Raw genomic sequence first — 18915 nt, forward strand, 5'->3', positions numbered from 1 at the left:
CACCTAGTAATTTTACTTGGAGTTTTTTTTGGGAAAAAAAAAGCAAACAGCAACGACATAACAGTAGTGTGCATAATGTTTCACAGAGCTGTTCAGAGAGCATTTTTTCCCAACAATTTGATTTGTTTTGTCAGTGTACATTAGAGATGACCACTTGATTGATGCTCAGTGAGACCATACTTTTTTATTTTTTTAAGTCAAACCTTATTTAACTCTGTCTTTAAACAGAAATGGCTTCTGTACTCAGGCATTTGTATGAGAACACTTGAAGTTTAAGATTTCAGGACTTTTATTTTCTCTTGACTGGCGATGAAGATATTTCAGAAGTTCCTTTACTCTGCTGGAATTTTTATTAGTGAAGCAATATAGTATTTAAATACTTGTGGTGCTGCTGCTTTGCTTTTATTTTCTACCTGGTATCATTAGGCATGTTTTCATCTTCACACATGTGTAACTGGAAACAGTATCACAGAATGGGTAAGGTTGGAAAGCACCACAGAGGGTCATCTGGTTCAACCTTCAAGCTCAAGCAGAATCATCCCAAGATCATGTGTCACAGGATTGTGTCCAGATGGTTCTGGAATATCTCCAGGTGCTCCCCAGGCATGTGTTCCAGTGCTTGGTCACTGCACAGGAAAGAAGTTCTTCCTCATATTCAGGTGGAACTTCCTGTACCACCTCCCTTCAGATACTGATGGACATTGATGATGTCCCCTCTCAGCCATCTCTTCTTGAGGCTGAACAGGCCCAGCTCCCTCACCCTTTCCTCATAAGAGAGATGCTCCAATCCCTTAATCATCTTTGTTCCCCTCCTCTAGACCTGCTCCAGTGGCTCCAAGTATCTCCTGTCCTGAGCAGCCCAGAACTGGACAGAGCCCTCCAGATGTGGCCTCATCAGGGCTGAGAAGAGGGGCTGGATCACCTCCCCTGTCCTGCTGGCAAAACTCTTCCCAATGCACCCCAGGACACCATTGGCCTTCTTGGCCACAGAAGCACGCTACTGGCTAGTGGACAGCTTGTTATCCACTGGGACCTCCAGGTCCTTCTTTGCAGAGCTGCTTTCCAGGAGGTCAGATAAATGTCTTTAGAATAAACATGGATGCCTTCTAAATAAACAAAATTTTTGTATCTGATTCATATATATCTCCACGCTACACATATACATCTTATTCTTGCCTTAAGTAATGTCTTTGGTGTTAAACAAACTGTTATTTAGAATTATGCTTAGTGTACACTTATGTGCAGTAAAATATATGAAGACTAGGTGCTACATGAGAGAATATACTTCAGGGAATTATGTTGCTGATGAATTTGTGACTTGTTTCAAAAAACACATGCTTTGTGTAGCTCATTTACTTATTCTTTTGAGAGGACACTTGTAGAGTCAAAGAATATGTTTTTGGAAACTGTTCTTAGAAGATTTTAGTGAAACTTCTCGAAGCTCCTGCATCAGAGGGCAGGTCAGGAAGGAGTTAAGCTTGTGTTTAATAAAGCTGGGAGCTCATCATCTGCCGGAGCTGCTGTTACCAGATTGCAGAAAGTCTCAGTGTGAGGATATTGGGAACAGAAATGTGGATGTACAGAAAGAGTAACAGTTTTCAGAAATGCCTCACTCCTTTATAAAAGCCCGTCACAGCAGGCAACTGGAAAAGCTAACAATTAAATTAATCTTACCTGCTTTCATGTCACAACTTATATAGGGAAGAATTTCCACAAATCAGGTCATGTAACTGTGCCTTTGTCTTCTTCCAGAGCACTTCTTGAGCCTTATTGTTTGTAGGATGTCTGCCAGGATCTGCACAGTGGTATGACTGCTGTGTGGCTCTGGTGGGTCCCCACAGTCATTCTGCTCAACTGTGAAACATATGCCCATGGTTTTCTCTGAATTTAGTCAGGGAATATTGTAATTATGTTTCTCCTTCCTAAAACTTTTCAGCATAGAGCAAAATCTAATTTTTTTGACAGGACATGATTAAATGGAATATTTAACCTAGATTTAGGAAGGGGGCTAACCTCTGATAAGCCAAAGGCTGAATTTCAGTTTGTGGAAATTTTTTTTATATTGCAATTTTATTTGTTTGGGTTTTTCAGTAATTTCTTATCTATAAACAGTTTTGTAATCCTTAAGCACTTTAGGATGCATAGCTGGGACGCTTCTTGTGCATAATCGTGAAATGTATGTAAGAATATATGTGGCATGCACGTGAACAAGTCTATTAAGAGCAGTGAAAGCTAAATTTGTTGTTATTCAGGGAAGCAGGATATTAGGAGCAAGTAAAAGGGTGTACTACAACAACAAAAATAAATGCTGGTTCCCCACACAGCATTTATGAGTATGAGGCAGTTTAGTCATGATACCAGAGAACTGATACATCTGTTAAGAGAAATGCATTTTATGCACCATAAAATTAAATGTTGCATTGTTAAGAAATATAGCAAGTATTCCTGCAAGTCAGTTTTTGCAAACTAAACATTGTAACCTGACATCCTAAGAAAGTGGTACTGGAAATCTGTTTTGAAATCATATTCCATTAGGAACATGCACTGTACTTGATGGAAGGATTACAGCTGTCTTTTATGGGGCTTTATTTTTCCTGCATTGAGACTATCATTTGTACCCTTAGCAGACTCAAGCAAAAGAAAGATATTTCATATTTATGTTGAACCATATAATCTTAAATGAATCCAAAGTACTAAAAACATCTATATGGTGTATGTCCCATGGTGCTACTGAAGCGCTGTTATCGGGTTGGGAAGCAAACAAACACTATCTGGAGTGTTTTGCGTTCATTGGGAAAGAAAATTTTGGCCACCAAACACACCAAGCTTTAAGTACTGTGGTTCTGAAAAGTTCCAGCACCTTTAATAGAATCATAGAATCATTAAGGCTGGGAAAGACCTCCAAGATCATCCAGTCCAACTGTTAACCCAGCACTGCCAAGCCCATCACTAAACCATGTCCCCAAGTGCCACATCTACATGTCTCTTAAATCCCTCCAGGGATGGTGACTCCACCAGTGCTCTGGGCAGCTTTGACAACCCTTTTGGTGAAGAAATTTTTCCCAATGTATCCAATCTCAAGGCAAATCAAACCAGTTGTAGAGATTTTTTCATTACTTTGATATCTTGAAGCACACAAGACATTGTACTGTACAGCAAAATACAGAATGCACTGATGCAGAATCACTGAAGTCAGATTTGTAACTGAGGTGCCACTGCTCTGTAAAAAGCAACCAAGGATCTATGTATCATTTTCCTTTTGCTTTACCATTCCTCAACATGTAACTACTCAGTTCTCTGCAGAAAAAAATAGAGACAGGGAACACGGGGACAGAAACTCAAGTCAACATTGTGCATGTTTTCTAGGTATTAACTAAAATATTTACATGATTACAAGTGTATGCTAAGACACAAGTCAGCAGTATGGTCTTTTAAACCGTGACAGTGATGTACTCCTTGGAGTCTTGTAGCTCTAAGAATTTAGAGGGTAAATTCTGAGGCACTGTGTAAATTGGTATAGATTTACTAATTGACACTAGCAGAGAGGGTGGCCCCTTGGGTTTCTAAAATGCTCTTGGCTCATTCAAAGATTATACACACAAAGATTATATTTGCTTTTCTGCACTTACTTGTTAAATGCATTCTTTATTAAATTATATTTCTGTAGTTAACTCTGTTCTGTAGAAGTGCCTGGCAGGTTCAGGCTCTTAATGCATCTTCCTCACTGGGGGGTTGTAAGGCTTAATTGTTCATAATGTATAAAAGCTTGAGATGAAAGGATTTATTTAAAAGCAACGTACTATGATGATTATAAAGCTGATGGTGATGTGTATCACACCTGCTGTCACACCAGCTTGAGCAAAAGCAATCTCTGCCTTTAGACTGAAATTTCTCTGGAACTGTGAGAACAATATCACTTTTCAGTGCTTCCTTTTTCCCTATTGAAAAATCTGGTGTCTTTTTCAAAAATCAAAATATTGAAGTTTATTATCTTTTCTTATGGATAAAACTAATTTGGTGAGATTATGTTAGGTAAATCCAGATATTGAGCTAAACATGTCTTTTGACACTAGGAAAATTAGAATAATTGCTAAAAAGATTTTTTTTTTGAGAAGAATCTGCTATTGTGGTGATATTTTAGCTACCGAAAAACTTTCTGATTTAAAGTGCAGATAAGAGCTGAGATTAATTGTCTCCAGTTATTTGCATTCTCTTTTTGATCCATCAACTGCAAAGGTCAGAGGAAGTGTAGGAGTGCAAAAGTTATCCAGACCTACCTAAGAGAATTCATTATTTAGTGTGGTATGTTTTAGCACTGGGTTTGAACCTCTCCTCCCCCACCTCTCCAACCCCCCTTCATTGTTCTCTTTGTTATTCTTTCTTTGCCTTGTATAAACTTGATCTGAATGAGACAGAATGCCCTGGGGCATTGCTTATGGGATGCAGGGCTTTTCATCTCTTGATTGCCTTCTTGGCAGCATCTTTAGTGAATTCAAACCCTTTATCTGTTAGAGACTGCAAGGTAAGGTAGATTCTGTAAATTGAGATTAACTTTGAATTCTGTTCCTTAATGGGGAAATGTCTATATCTAACATGGCATCTTTTCGATAAGGAGTGAGGTATTGGGGTATTTTGATAAGGATGGGTATTGTGGGGGAGCTCTGAAGCTTTACCTGACTGAAGTCCTTCCTGTTGTGTAAGCAGAGGACTGTGATCTGTGGAACTGACAATTCCCTTCCTCCTGGTGTTGGTCAATAGAATGCAATCAATGCAATTTGAAAAAGGAATTTTATTTCGAGTGGAGTGTCTCAGCAGAATGAGGGAGATTTAAAAGTTGATGAAAAAGTCCATTAGAAAAGGTTTTCAGAGATACCGCTGTAGTTGTTACTTGTATAATATTAAGACAAAGAAAGAACACCTGAATTTTAGTGGGCTTGTTTAAAAAGACACAGCTCAGGGTCTCTTAATGTCTTTGTAAATTATTTGTCTTTACACATCCTTGATCCAGACCTGAAAATCCCATTGTCGTTTTATTTCCCATTTTCGTCTTCTCCCTCCCGGTATTGTCACCTTCAGATAGTTAAATGCTACCAATAATTCCTTTTTTTTCTTTTGCAGCTATCAAACAAGTATTTGTTTGCAGTTTCAGTTGTTACATTTGCAATAAGGTACAAGCAACCCTAAAAAAAATGTTGCTGAATGCAACATTTTAGGGGCTATGATGGCACCCAAGCAACATGCTTCCAGCTGTGAAGGAAAATGCTTTCTTAAAGTTTCTCTACAATTTCAAATGACAGTGTTCCTCACATAGAGAATTACCATAAAATAATGTTTTATTAACATTTTAGGCACTTTTTTACAGCTTATTGAACATTCTGGTGTTTTTTGTAACAATGGTTATTTGAGGGTGCTTGGGTAGATTTTCATTTACAATAGAGAGAAAATCTCAAACATTGAAACAGATCGTTTCTCACTGGTAAACAGGCTTGTGTTTTGTTGGTGAAGGTGCCTGTCAGTGCTACAGGGCAAAGCAAGAAGAGTGAATTAAAAGTCTCTACAGCTATTCCATTAGAGGTAACCCAGTTAGTCTTGTGCTGAACGTGTCTACAGAGTGTGTTTGTATTGGTTGGAACACTAGGATGAGAGATCTGTAAAATGTATGTTGCTAGAAAACTGTTTTTATATTGTCTGAATATGCCATATATTGAGGTCAAACAGACCTCAGATTGCATGCGCTCTTACTGAATTCAGTTTTTTTCAATGAGTTCAATGAGATTTGAATCAAAGTCTTTCTAAAGTTGTGACAATAAATCAGGCAAGGGAAAATGCTTCTTTTGTGCTTATAGAACATGCTTCTTTATCCTTAAGATTTATTAATCATAAGTGATTTCTAAAGAAACTGTGTTCTGTTTGTAAATATAAATTATTTTATACCCATATGATAAAGCAACTAGGGAGTATAATAAGCACAGTGATTTAATGCAAAGAAAAGCTCCAGTGGTATCATGTGACGTGTTGTTCTCTAAGTAAATTTCAGTTTGGTTTTACAGTTTTAAATGTTGACTTGAATACTGAAAGATGGTGTTCAGTGGGTATATGGAAGAAATAGTCTGCCCTATTTTGTCGTGCTTATTATTAGGTTACTAGAGAGACAGCTGCAGTTGGCTTAAAATGCTGCACTAAAAATATTGAAGAGTCTAACCTTGAGGAAGCAGAGCAGTAAAATGGCAACAGGAATATTTATTTAGGGCAGAATCATCTGGGGATGTGTGAGATGCTTTCAAAAGTGGAATATATCACAGGACAAATTTTAGTATATTACTTTTGTCTTTTACTGCTTCTATTGATCTATTTCAAATACATTTTCGAAAATTGTCACATTTGTGTCCTCAGAGCCATAAGATAAGCTTGACATCAATAAGGGTTTCACAGATGCCATTTCACCTATAGAGCAGAATGGACAAGTCCTGCCCATTCAAGGTGCTTTCTGAATACGTTTAATTAAATATAGCTTGTTTGTTCATTAGGAAAGATTTTAGGTGAAAATGTATTGATCAAGGTGGATAACTTACACATTCAAAAGTCAGTTGCATTACTGTACTACTCCAGTAATACAAAGGAAATTATTAGTATTTATCACTATGATTCATTGTGCTGATTTTAAGGAGTTTAGGTTTCATTTTTCAAAAAACTTCAGCATCTCCAGCCAAACAGCACTTGAACCCACCCTGAAAGCACCCAGATGAATGATCTGCTGCTTGCCTACAAATGGCCACAGCTTGATTACATATCAGTCAAGCAAAACACCAAGCACCAAGAGAATTTAACATCATATAACAACAAAAAAAGGGCCCACTGCTAAGAGTTCAGTGCCTTCTGAGAGATATGACCAGCTTTCCAAATTCACCTAAATCTTACTTTTGTGAGTGCTGTGAGACAGAGCACTGGGTACCTGAGAAGATTCACTGCTACATCAGCTGAAATAGCCTAGTGACAAACTCTAAAATATTAGTTCATCACTTTGATAAATATTATATAGCATGCAAATACATACATAGACACTCAAACTCATGCACATTAGGTGCGTATGCCTGTAGTTTCTTCCTGATGTATTTGTTATACTTTATAATCCTGCTATGGACTTTTCTATTTTGCCCCTTTTTTCCTTCTTTATCCTCACTGTGCCTGCCAGATTTGAAAGAATTCCTTTATGCTTTTCTGGGTGCTTTGAAAAACCCCCATCTCCAAACTTTAATTTTGAATTCATTGATCTTTGTTCAGACTTAGCTCTAATACGCTTACGCGTTTTGTGCTGCCAGGATTTGGAATTTTGACTACACTAGGCAGCAATTAAACTGATTACGTTTGCAAAGTACCTCTTATTTGTGAAATTTCTAGAAAAATAATTCAGGAGTAATAACTTCACATTTAGCTGATAGAAGACCTGAGATTTATAGGCCCTTCCTGGACTGAATAACCCTCATACATACCACACATAAAACCAGAAGCATAAATTAGGTTGGAAGCCACTCACAAAAGTGGTAACTACCCAGCTAAGGGTTTGTCTTCCAGCCACAGATATGTTCTCATCCTGACTGGAAGACAAACCTGCACTTCCCTTCCTGCTCCAACATGTGGGATGAAAATTTTCCAGGACAGTTCTTTTGCCCAAAGTTCATTCCTGCCAGATTTGTCCTTCTCTGACTCCAGCCAGCTGTAAAAGGACTCCAGTGGCATTTGGCAGACTTTTGTGTGAAATAAGTTGCACCCTGTATCCAGTGGATGTAGTTCACTGAACCAAAAAGAGTTTTGTACTTTTGTACTTTTATAGATGATAGTGTCACACTTGAATACAGAGAAAAAGAGCAGAACCTCTGCTGCTCCCTTTGCTCCCTCATTTTACTTGTGTGTTTTCTCCTAACTTTCTCAACTGTCCTCTAAACCCACCTCAGGAACTGGTATCATCCAATTACTCTGGTATTTGGCTTACATAGTTGGATTGTTATCAACTGTGCCCTTGTGCATACTTGTCTGAGTAAATTCAATCAGCTAATGAAATTGTGGTCTTTCCATCAATTGATTATCAAATTGCTCATATAGTTACACCAGCCCATCTCTCTTCCAAAGCTGCATATTTTTGTTTACCCAGGCAGTGCCTGACCCCTTCCTTGCCTTTCCTGAGTGTCCCTTTTTTTCACTTTACAGGCATTTAGTATATCTAGAAATAATTTTTAATTTATATCTGATTTATTTGGGAAGGTGACCTTTGTATCTCTTCATAATCAAGTAATATTCATTTAAATTTGTAGGGTAATTACTTGGTTTTGTTTTATTTATTAATTTTCTTTTACTAAAATATTTTTCTGTATTCAAGTACAAATGTTTTATAATAACTACTGTATTACACTTGGAAGTGAGAGGCATTTGCTCAGCTTCCATGCTGCAGTACCTGCTTTCCTATAGTAGCACAGTGAGGTAGTGATACCAAAACTGGAATAATGCAGCTTGTGAATGTTCAGGAGTGTGGCATTTTCATGCTGCTCTTTGTGGAGCTCTGCAGTGAGACTCCCCCGTCCCTCCAACATCATCACAAAAATGACATATTCAGACTTAAAATTTTGGCTGTTTCTGTTCTCTACAGATTCATCATCAAGGAGGATGTGCATCAAAACTAGAATTCCTCCTCTGCAGAGAAATTATGTCTTTTTAGGAAAGGTCTTTATATGATAAAGGCTTTTATTTTGGTGGAAAAAATCTGTTGGCATTACAGAGGTCTGTTCACTTTGGCAGAAGCTTCCTGAAATCAATAGATTCTGCTTCCTTTACGTACAGAATACTGAATAAATCTCTTAACAACGGAAATTTGCCTGTGTAGACTTTACCCTAATGGCATCCTCACTTAATTTGCTTGATAAAACCTTTATGGTAAATTCAGTAACCACTCTCCTTTTTAAAGAGGTTTCCAGCCTGCAAATAATTTCAGAGACAGGATCTACTTATGGGAATACATCAGCAATGTTCGATCCAGCCATGATTTATCTTCCTTGTGCTAACTTTGTTTGAGCAGGAGGGAATCTGCAATCAAGGTTTATAACTGCTAGTTCTGTGGTACTGGTGCATTCCCAGCCCCTCCCGATAGATTTTTGATTTTGGAGGGTCTAAACCACAGTGGAAATCTATATCCCAGAGCCCATAAGACATATAACAAAGCACAAACACCAAAGCAAGTAGCTTCAGGAAAGCCCAGGCGCTCCAGTTGATTTCCTGTCCTGTCACTGAGCTCTCCCTGTTAGGTCCTCTTGTCCATAAGGCATGGATACAGAAGGGATGTAAAGACTTCCCTTAATTAATTTCTTCTGCTAATGGTGTAAAGGAGAAATCTCACTGTTGGCAATGAATGAATTTTGATAAAATGTTCTAAAAGGCTTCAGCCAGAGGCCTGACTATGAGAGAAAAGACTTCAAATAAGTGAAGTTTGGTAAAATTGCTAGCAATTGAAACTGTCTTCCTATTATTAGAGGTATTGAGCATTCTTAAAATTTAGAGTAGTGCTATCAGTACTACAGATAAAACTGTGAACTATTTTTCTAGCACTTAAGGAAAGTAGCCTTTAGACAAATATTTTGATTTTGTAACTATGCTCTGAGATTTGTGGATTTGATGTTCCTATTTCCTACAAGCCTACAATGCAGGAACGAGAGGGTTTGTAGAATAACCATCTGGGGAACAGCAGGATAATCCTGGCACTCTTCCTTGGGGTTTTCTTTTCTTGCATAAAAATATAAGAATGAATCACATCCCCCAAAGCCTGAGCAATGAGGACAAGCATAGTTAGTCTGTATTGTGGAGGATTTTTCAGCATCTACAGAATTTAAACTGGACAGTTTAATTCTTTCCTTCTGCAGCCATTGCTCAGCTTCATCCTCCAACATCTGTGTAGCAAGCTGGTGCCTGCGTGACTCCTGGACAGTACAGAGTCCCTTCTCACAACAACCTGTAGTTCCTCAGGGTGTCCCTGTACCAATACTGTTGTGTTTTTTTCTTTTTTGTTTTCCTCTTTTTTTTTGCTGTAAGTTGCTATGATGTGACATTTCAACAAGTAAGTGCTAGCACATTTGAATATGCATATAGGAGGTGTGTTTGGATATGGATATGTAGGAAGGAATAGAAAGACAGAGCTTTAGCCCATGGCAGGCATCCCCCTCTCTCTCTCCCAGATGGGAATGGCACACTTGGCTATGCCTGTACATGTCAAGACCTGACTGCTGCACTGACATAACACAGAAGCCCTAATGGGAAAATCTTTTACATGACCAGCCCTGTCTCATAAGCCTTACTGTGTTAGAAATTTTAAATGAGAACAGAAGAAAACACCACCTCGCTCTGCTGACCTACTAATAGGATTTATTGTAAGAAGCAGACATTTCACATTAGTAAGTTGGTAGCACCCATTATGGTGGCAAAGAAGGTGCATGAATGGTCTAACTGAAGCCCTCTTACCTACCTCTCCCTCTCAGCACTAATAACTTTCAGTGGACACGCATCATTGTTATAAACGTCATCTTTTTTATGCCCTTTATGAATTCCTTTAAGAGTCCCATGTAGTTCTCTCCCAGTACAATGTGATGTATATTGAGGATGAACCATTCACTTTTGTTGCCATTATCTTTCGTTTTTTCCCCCTCTGCCACAAATTTTAGTTCTTTTGATATTTGCAGAAATGCATTACTACTTCACAAAAGTCTGCTTATTCTCAATTTCAAACCAGAAAAAATGCAGATGTAGGATTTAACTTGCATCTTCTCTGAGAATGCTGAAACCAGAGATGAGCTCTGGAAGGAATCCTTTGAGTCTCATCACAGTTTTTTATATATTCTGGAGCTATATTTCATACTTTCAGCTTTCTGCACAATTATGCTTTTCTACAAATATTTATATGTAAAAAATCACAAAATACTACTCTTAAAACATATTTCTCTCTTTCCCATACAGTAGAAATTGGCTGGTTTCAAATTAGAAGCATTTTAGAAGATTCCCATATGGAGTGTGTGCATTTATGAGCAGGAAGTGTTACTGGGCCAGAACTGTGCTTTCTCCACACTGCTGCCTTGCTCCAGTCACAGGAGTGCTTAGGATGTTCTACTCCTGTCTTCTCTAAACCACTGTAGCATTTTTCTCCCCGTGCTATCCTCCACGAAACAGTATGGCATGCTATGAATTATATATTTACAGTAAGGCAGATGTGTCTATCAGTTCACACAAGAGGTATCATGATGTGCTTTTTTTCCTCTAAGTGGTTAACAATTGCAAAAGATTCTTTTTATTGCCTAGTACTTTATTCACTTTATTCTTCTTTTAGTACACTGGAAAATAAATCTTAAACATTTCTTCTGTTATCTAGCACTTCAAGCCTTTTCATAGCATTTGTAACATCTCTTTGCCAACACTCCATCTGTGATTTTAGCTTGCAGGAAACACTTTGCAAATCTGTTATTAGCTTAGATGCAGAGAGCTGCTGTTTAAATATTAATTGTAACTTCCCTCGTAAATGCAGTCAAACCCACTGAGTAACCTGTGAAGTTCAATAAATATCTGGGGAGGGGGGAGTGTGTTAGGGGTAGGGCCTGCTCTTAGTTGTAGCAAAGGTCTTATTCAAGTTACCAGTACAAAATAGATAAGTGTCCTGATCTCATTTCCTTTCCTCTTCTTACCTCAGTCCTGCTACCTTCACACACACAACAAAAAGAAATAAAAAAGAGTAACATTCACCTGCATACTTGCACACTCAGTGGACTTTCTGCCTAACCAGCTGTGAGCAGGAGGAACAACATCACACAGTGCTCACAAGAAAAGATGAGATCCATCAGTTGTTTCAAATCCTAGGTATTGGTCAAACACACTTCTGAAGTACTTGGGTACTGCTCTGTCAAGAATCACACCTCACTAGAGGCATTATCTTGGGCTTGAGCCTTTCTCTGTTTTCGGTTGTGACCCTCACCATTATTTAATTCCTTGATTCCACAAAAAATAAAATAAAATTCCTCTTAAAAATAAAAATTAAAAAAAAGCAAAATACTGTGTGTTTGCAGACATTTCAGTGAAGTGTATTGGATAGAAGTGAGGAACAAAGCAGTTGACACCATCTGACCAGCCTGTTTTCTCTGGGTTACCAGGGCATTGTAATTGTAATATGCATATTTGTATAATTGAAAGAAGATCAGCCCCATTAAAATCATATGATGTATTTTTCCCTCTCCTCTTCTTCCAGATGGTTACTAATCTTTTATTGGTGAGGTGGTTTGCCTACGGTGTAATCTGAGATTTTTCCTCTTGTCCTTTGAGTTACTCCTCTTTGTGTTTGCAGGTGGACTGAATTTTAATGTGCTGAATTCTGTTAATTGCTTAGAATTTAGTTGTTTTTCTTGTTATCCTGCAGTATATGTTTTTTTAAAATGATGTATTACCAACATATTCCTTTTATCTTGCAGCATTCTGTGAAGAAGGATGCAGATATGGTGGAACTTGTATAGCCCCTAACAAATGTGTCTGCCCTTCTGGATTCACAGGAAGTCACTGTGAGAAAGGTAAAGTTTTACTGAAAAACACCTTCTTTGGTAATGAGAAATATGATATACTGAAGAAGTAATTACTTTCCATTCATTCATTCTGCTTGATATTTTCTCTCCATTGAAGATATGACTGTTCCATTTCTGCCATTTCCAAACTGAAAGTTAGTCTTGTTTGAAACCTTCCGTGTTTAATTGTATCAGGGGTTTTATCAGCTTTTGCTTCCTGTGACACTTTTAGTTAATTAGAAGGGATATCAAATGAAAAATATTTACTCCATCTGTTTCCTGTGGTGCAAGCTTCTGCTTTTCCTTCCTTGTTTCCTTCTGCTTTTTCTGAATTTGTTGTGCAAATTAGACAAGAATTCAGATGCTTGCTTTTCACTTCAAGTTATTGAATTCTCAATATTTGATTTGTTTCTAAGTCACAGAGGTTTTTTATAGAATCACAGCCTATTCCAAGGTACTCACTAGTCATGATTAGAGTCTGCCTTTTCCCAGATTTTTCCGTTTCAAGATTTGCTTCCAGCAGCCTCATAGTTCCACCTTTCTCTTCATTTTATAAAGAACTGGTTCCTTCTCTACCTTAAATGGCTCTTATTAGATTCTTTATAGAGGAGATTTGGGATTTTATTTTGGTTGGTATTTATTGATGTTATATGTCACTTAACTAACATTAACTAATCAGAGTTTTTTGCACTGCATGTTTTGTTAATAAACTGTTTGCACTTGTATTTACTGTTGGATATGAAGTGGGTTGTTAATGCAAGTTGCATACTGTAGCATGGATGAGATTATAGCTGATAAATTTTTTAAGAAGAAAAAAAAGAAAACAAAGAAATAACTGTTAAATCATTGGAATCACTTATAACCCAGAGATTGTGCAGTAATTTGTGTGTTTATTAAAATCACTTAAGCCCAGTTGTCAACAAGTTTGCTTTAAGTAGCTTCTGAAAACTGCTAAATCCTCTTATGAATGTAGTCAAATCACTGCATAATAAAAGCTCATAGTTTCCAGCACTGTTTATGATTATTTAAGAATGAACTAGAACATTAATATTTTCACATCATCCAGAACAAATTTGAGGACTTGATTTTTTTTTGCCTATGGCCTTTGGGTTATTTGTTTCAAATAGAAAAAACTCCAGCCATTTGCCATGTTTTAGATAGAAAAGCCTCTTGCCATCCAGCAGTGAGTACTGGCAATATAATGGGGAAGTAATACAAGACGTTCCTACCTCAGAGCCCCACCTGCCACAGCTCCCCAGCTGCTGATCCTTCCTGCTAGTTACTCTCTCCCATGAGTAATTTGCTCATTCCTTACTAAAACATCTGCTAGTCAGAGAGATGAGTACACTCAGAGGGATGCAGGATACTTGAGGTGTGTTTTATGTGTGTGAGAATAGTGCTGCAAAACCAGTACTTGCACTGCAAAACCAGTACCAGTGTTGCCCAAAGGTGTTCTGCCTACCCAGGACTTGAGCCCAGCTTTCAGCTTCTCTGCTTGTGTTTCTTTCACCCAAGAGCCTTAGAACATTCTTTTTTCTTATAGCTGTAGAGGGACTTTCATAACTAGAGCGCAGAGTCTTTAAGCTGTTGAAGTGATGGTTTAAAATTGATAAATGGAGGACATAACCAGTTTTGACTCCTGTGTTTTTCATGCCTTTTGTATTGTTTTGATCTAAAATATGAGTTAGCACACCAAGTAAAGGAAGCATGGCAGGCATGGTACTCTCATTACATCAAGCAATTTAGAGGTAGATGTCAGAAGAAGATAGCTTCTGTGAATAAAATCTATACAACTTGAACCAGAAGTCAGTTTATTTTTTTCTTTGAAGATGTATAGGATTTACCAGTATGCTGCAAATCAAGATAATGATGGTAACTGAGAAACCTGACGTGCAAGCTGGTTTGAGAATGAATAGGGCTTTGTGTATGAGAATTTGTCACATTTTAGTGGTGTTAGAAGGTTTGAAAACTTCAGCAGATACAGTCTATGTCACATGCATATTCCAGTGGGTAAGTGCCTATCAGAGGTTCATGAGAACAGCTTCAGCCTTCTGAGGATGCACGTCCTGGACAAACTAAATGTTGAGAGTAGAAAGGTGATGAACCACTTTCAAAGCAGGGTTTGCTTCCCTTTGCTTCCCTAATTACTCCTGAAGTACGTAATGCTGTCAGGAAGAGGAGGCAGTTCAATAAAGACTTTCCTCACAGTCTCACTGCAGTTTGCCGCAGTGTTTTTAAAGGGCACCTAAGTATTCAAAACCCATGTCTGTTTTGCTGTTGTCTGTAACATTAGAAATAAACACTTTGTTATATTTAACATATGGTAGCACTGCCTCAACCATTATGACACAGACCAAAGACAATGAAATGGTGGGGCATCACTTCAAATCAAAGCTTAAATGTTCTTGGCAAAACCTTGTTTGGTGGAAGCTCATGGTGAAGTGATGCATATCAGAAGTAAAATGATGTGTTTTGGCAACATATTCAATTTGCCACAGTGCATTTGAAAATGTCCTTCAAACTGACAACACAGCAATTCCTTATACATTATTTGTGAGCTGAAAGGACTCGTCACTGGCTAAAAACAGTGTGACCCAAATTGGCTTCATCGCCATTTAAAGGGTAAAATGAGCCAGTAATTAGAAATGTTGTTGAAAAGCAGGTGCATTTACTTCTGAATATGAATCATATGTTACTCATCGTTTCTGACTGTCTGGTTGAAATGATGGTATTAGGTTAATTAAAAATTCTGAGATATTTGAGAAGGGTAGGATTTATGCTGGTAGTTTACTTAGGTGAAATTAAAATACACATTTAAGGCTTATGTACAAATACATAATTCAACATGCTGCTAAGAAGAATTACCTCTTGCCAGTTGCTTTGCCTGACATAAGGAATCATCTTAACATTTGTGGCCTGTCTTTTCTTTTTGAAGGTGAACTGCAAATTGATGTTCAGAGAGACTGTCGAGTAATTCATCTCTCCATTCATTCTTTATAATGCTGTTTCTTTAAGTGTGTGCTTGGTGCTTCTAACTGCATTTTTGTCATTTTCTATTTAGGATCTGATTCTGTCTCCAAATCAATTCTTTGTTTATTTTGTGTTTCGCTGACCAGGGCTGAAATCTGTGATCTCTGTGATTATTACCATTTGTGATCATATTTAACACAGTTGTGATATTTGTGTTGGAAACTTCTGCTGTTAGAATTTTTACTGACATTGCTGTATCATTCCAGCATGTGTGTGCCTGACAGCTGAACTGGAGATAGGCATCCTTAGCTGTATGTAACACTGTTGACTTAAGCCTGGGTGCATCCTTCACAGGGATTCCTGTTAAAGATTTCTGAGAGACATTTTGGTGTGCAGAGAGGAATGCAAATAAAGTACTCTGTGAGAATTCCTGGCAGCATGAACTCAAATGCCCTGGTTTTCCATCCATCTCGTATTTGGGACACCTTTAAAACAGAAAAACTCTGATCATTCATTGAGCTGCTTTTTTTCTGTCTGTGGATGAGCCACAGGTCAGTGGGGTTTTTGTGACGGTTTTTGGACAGGTTCACAGTTATCCTGTATTTCTGGAACATTAACCACTGCCACTAATGAAGTGCTGAGGATGAGATAGGCAGGACAATCTGTGATATCAAAGGCAGGAGTAAACACAGAATTGAGTGCCTTGAAATTGCAGGCATTCCTTGAACACCTGCCTGCATGTGCTGGAGTTCAGCGTGGGACTAAGAAATACCTGTCAACATCTGTACAGCTCTGGGATGGTGACCAGCAGTGGCAGAAATTTCAGCTGTGGGGGTCAGTTGCGATATCTGTCTGTACAAATTATAATTTTGGGTCATGAGCAGGAAAAGCGGAAGGGTTTGAAATAGCGGGTTCCCAACAAGGGGCAAGGAAAGGAAAGTGCAGGATTTTTCCAAAGGCTTCAGGAGGCCTTTTGGCAATGGTGGGGCATTGCCTCCAAAAGGGATTCAACACAATTGCATCACACCTTTTCTCCCCTGGCTCGTGACAGCTGCTGTCTGAACTGGTACACAATGAATGGGAAATATGTTTCTGGTAGATTAGAAGGATGTTGTGTAGGCTGGAGCTCAGGGAGGTGGATATTTTTGTGGTAGCAATACATGTGTATTTACAGTCTTTGTAAAGCAGTGGAAAACAGTTTTCTCATAGAATGATAGAGAGATGTCAAAGAATAACCTGCTGATTATAAACAGTCAGAAGCGAGGGTAAAACATGGCAGCTGAGCATCAGGGTGTGATAATTACTGGAGTTATTTTTTCGTGCTGTTTTGGGCTGTGCCTGCAAAGAATTGTTTAATATTGGGGTGAGAGGTCCTTTTTCAGTGTGTAGCATGGCTGAGAAATGTGCTTTGAATTGCAAGTGAATAAGTAAATCAAGCCTTGTGGTGTTGCACTAGTTACATGTGGATTGATCACAGATTCCACAGGTGTGTAATGAAATGTTGTTGTGCTTTTATCTTGGATATGTGATGTGTACATCATGGAAATGAGGAGATCTTTAGCTGATTTGTTTCATAATAGTTGGCAGAATCTGGACTTGTTGTCTAAGAAGCTGCATACTTCTTTTTTTCCCCTTCTCTTCCCTTAAGTGGCTTCTTCTGGAATATACTATCTTTTGCAGTCCTTTGGGTAAAACTCCCTACAATCTGTATTACTTCAGACCCTAGAGATGGAAAAGATGTATTTCTGTGTGCCATTTATTTGATTCCTAAGCAGGATCAGTCTTTAGGCATGTATCTATCAAAGTCAAGGAACGTGGTTTAAAAAATGAGCAAATAAAAACCAAAGCAAAGCAGAGAAAGATTTTTCAGTGAGTACAGTAAGCTAAATGCCAAAACTCCCTACCTTTCTCTATCTAAAATCTTTCATAAAATAAGAACTGAGCTTTATTTTGGGAAACAAACCAGCTGTGCAGCTGTGGGCTCAAGGCTTTGCATGAGATTCTTTCTAAAGTCTCTAATTTCAAGGTGAGGCAAAGCCAGTATAGTGCAAGATAAGAGGGGTGAAGCGAATGATGCTTAGCTTATTACAGAAAACAGTGGTTGTGGTTGATATGTCACTCCTGAGGCTGTGACAGACCCAGGGAAAGCAGATGTTCCAGGTGGCTGAGGTTGTCCTGCTCCATTTGCTGCCGAGCTGTTTGCAGCATTTGCCCAAGTGGTGCTTATTGCAAAATGGCAAGGGATGATATCTTAATATGATGGAAAAAACAAAGCTGTCATTTGTAAAGATATCAGGGAATAGATCAAAGAATATCTACTAAAAAAAATCTGACTAAGGCCATCTCAGAGGATCAAGGGAACATCTGTCTCCAAATCAGCAAGTAACTCTCAGTGGAAGACAAAAGTTGTTCTGTCTTGCAGTGCCAGTGTCCCAGACCAAGAACATGGTTCATTGCCCAGCTGATCATCGCATGAGGAGATGACTCATTTTTTTTTTGCTGTTTACTCAACCTCAGATACTGTAAATTTTAGTTTTAAAAGCCAGGAAAAAGCACTAAGCAGACTGGGTTTGGGGTGGTGTTTTGTTGTTGGTTGAGGGGAGGTTTTGGGGGGGGTGTTAATGGGATATTTTTATCTTTTTTCATTGTTTATTTGTTATGTTCAGGTGTGTGGGTCTATGTGTTTTTCTTTGTTTCTAATTAAAGAAATAACTGCTATATGAATCTGTTATGTTACCTAAGATGATATTTTGACAAGTAACAAATGGTTCTAATGTTCTAATATTTTATTATTTCTGTGATTTGTGGTCATACGTATTGGATTTGCATGGTGAGGTTTTGATAGTGGGGGTGGCTACAGGAATGGCTTGTGTGAAAAGCTGCCAGAAGTTTTCTCCTATGTCCAATGGAGCCAGTGCCAGCTGGCTCCAAGATGGACCCAACAATGGCCAAGGTCAAGCCCATCAGTGATGGGGGTGGTGTCTCTGGGATACTGAACTTAAGGAAGGGAAAAGGTTACTGCACAACACCAGTTGCAGCTGGAGAGAGGAGTGAAGACACGTGAGAGGAACAGCTTTGCAGACCCCCAGGTTAGTGAAGAATGAGGGGGAGGAAGTGCTCCAGGCAGCAGAGCAGAGATACCCCTGCAGCCCATGGTGAGAGCACAGGAGCTGTACCAGTTCGGAGCATCTTTGCAAGTGTCCTTCCCCCAAACATGTTCTCTGAGCCCCCATGTGTCCCCATTCCCACTAACTGTGGGCAACTCGTGGAGCCAGTTGGCAAGTAAGCTTGGAGTGACTTCCAGGGCAGAGGGAAGGGGAGGTTAAAGTGAGAGTTCTCATGTTTCCCTGGGGCTGGGCTTGCTGCATAC

General features: G+C 38.6%; 1 protein-coding gene across 5 annotated transcripts in view; it reads left to right on the top strand.

Moving 5' to 3' along the window:
* NELL1 (neural EGFL like 1) overlaps positions 1–18915 on the top strand; it is a 282121-nt gene that overhangs the window by 205021 nt on the left and 58185 nt on the right. For 4 of the 5 annotated variants that reach the window (XM_064657177.1, XM_064657179.1, XM_064657178.1 and 1 more), the window contains one exon: positions 12489–12584. The exons of the other annotated variant lie outside the window; for it this stretch is intronic. In XM_064657177.1, the coding sequence (XP_064513247.1) occupies positions 12489–12584 (96 nt within the window). The remainder of the gene's footprint in view (positions 1–12488; positions 12585–18915) is intronic. 5 annotated transcript variants of the gene reach the window in all.

Source organism: Pseudopipra pipra, chromosome 6 (assembly GCF_036250125.1).
Source record: "Pseudopipra pipra isolate bDixPip1 chromosome 6, bDixPip1.hap1, whole genome shotgun sequence".
Lineage (NCBI taxonomy): Eukaryota > Metazoa > Chordata > Aves > Passeriformes > Pipridae > Pseudopipra > Pseudopipra pipra.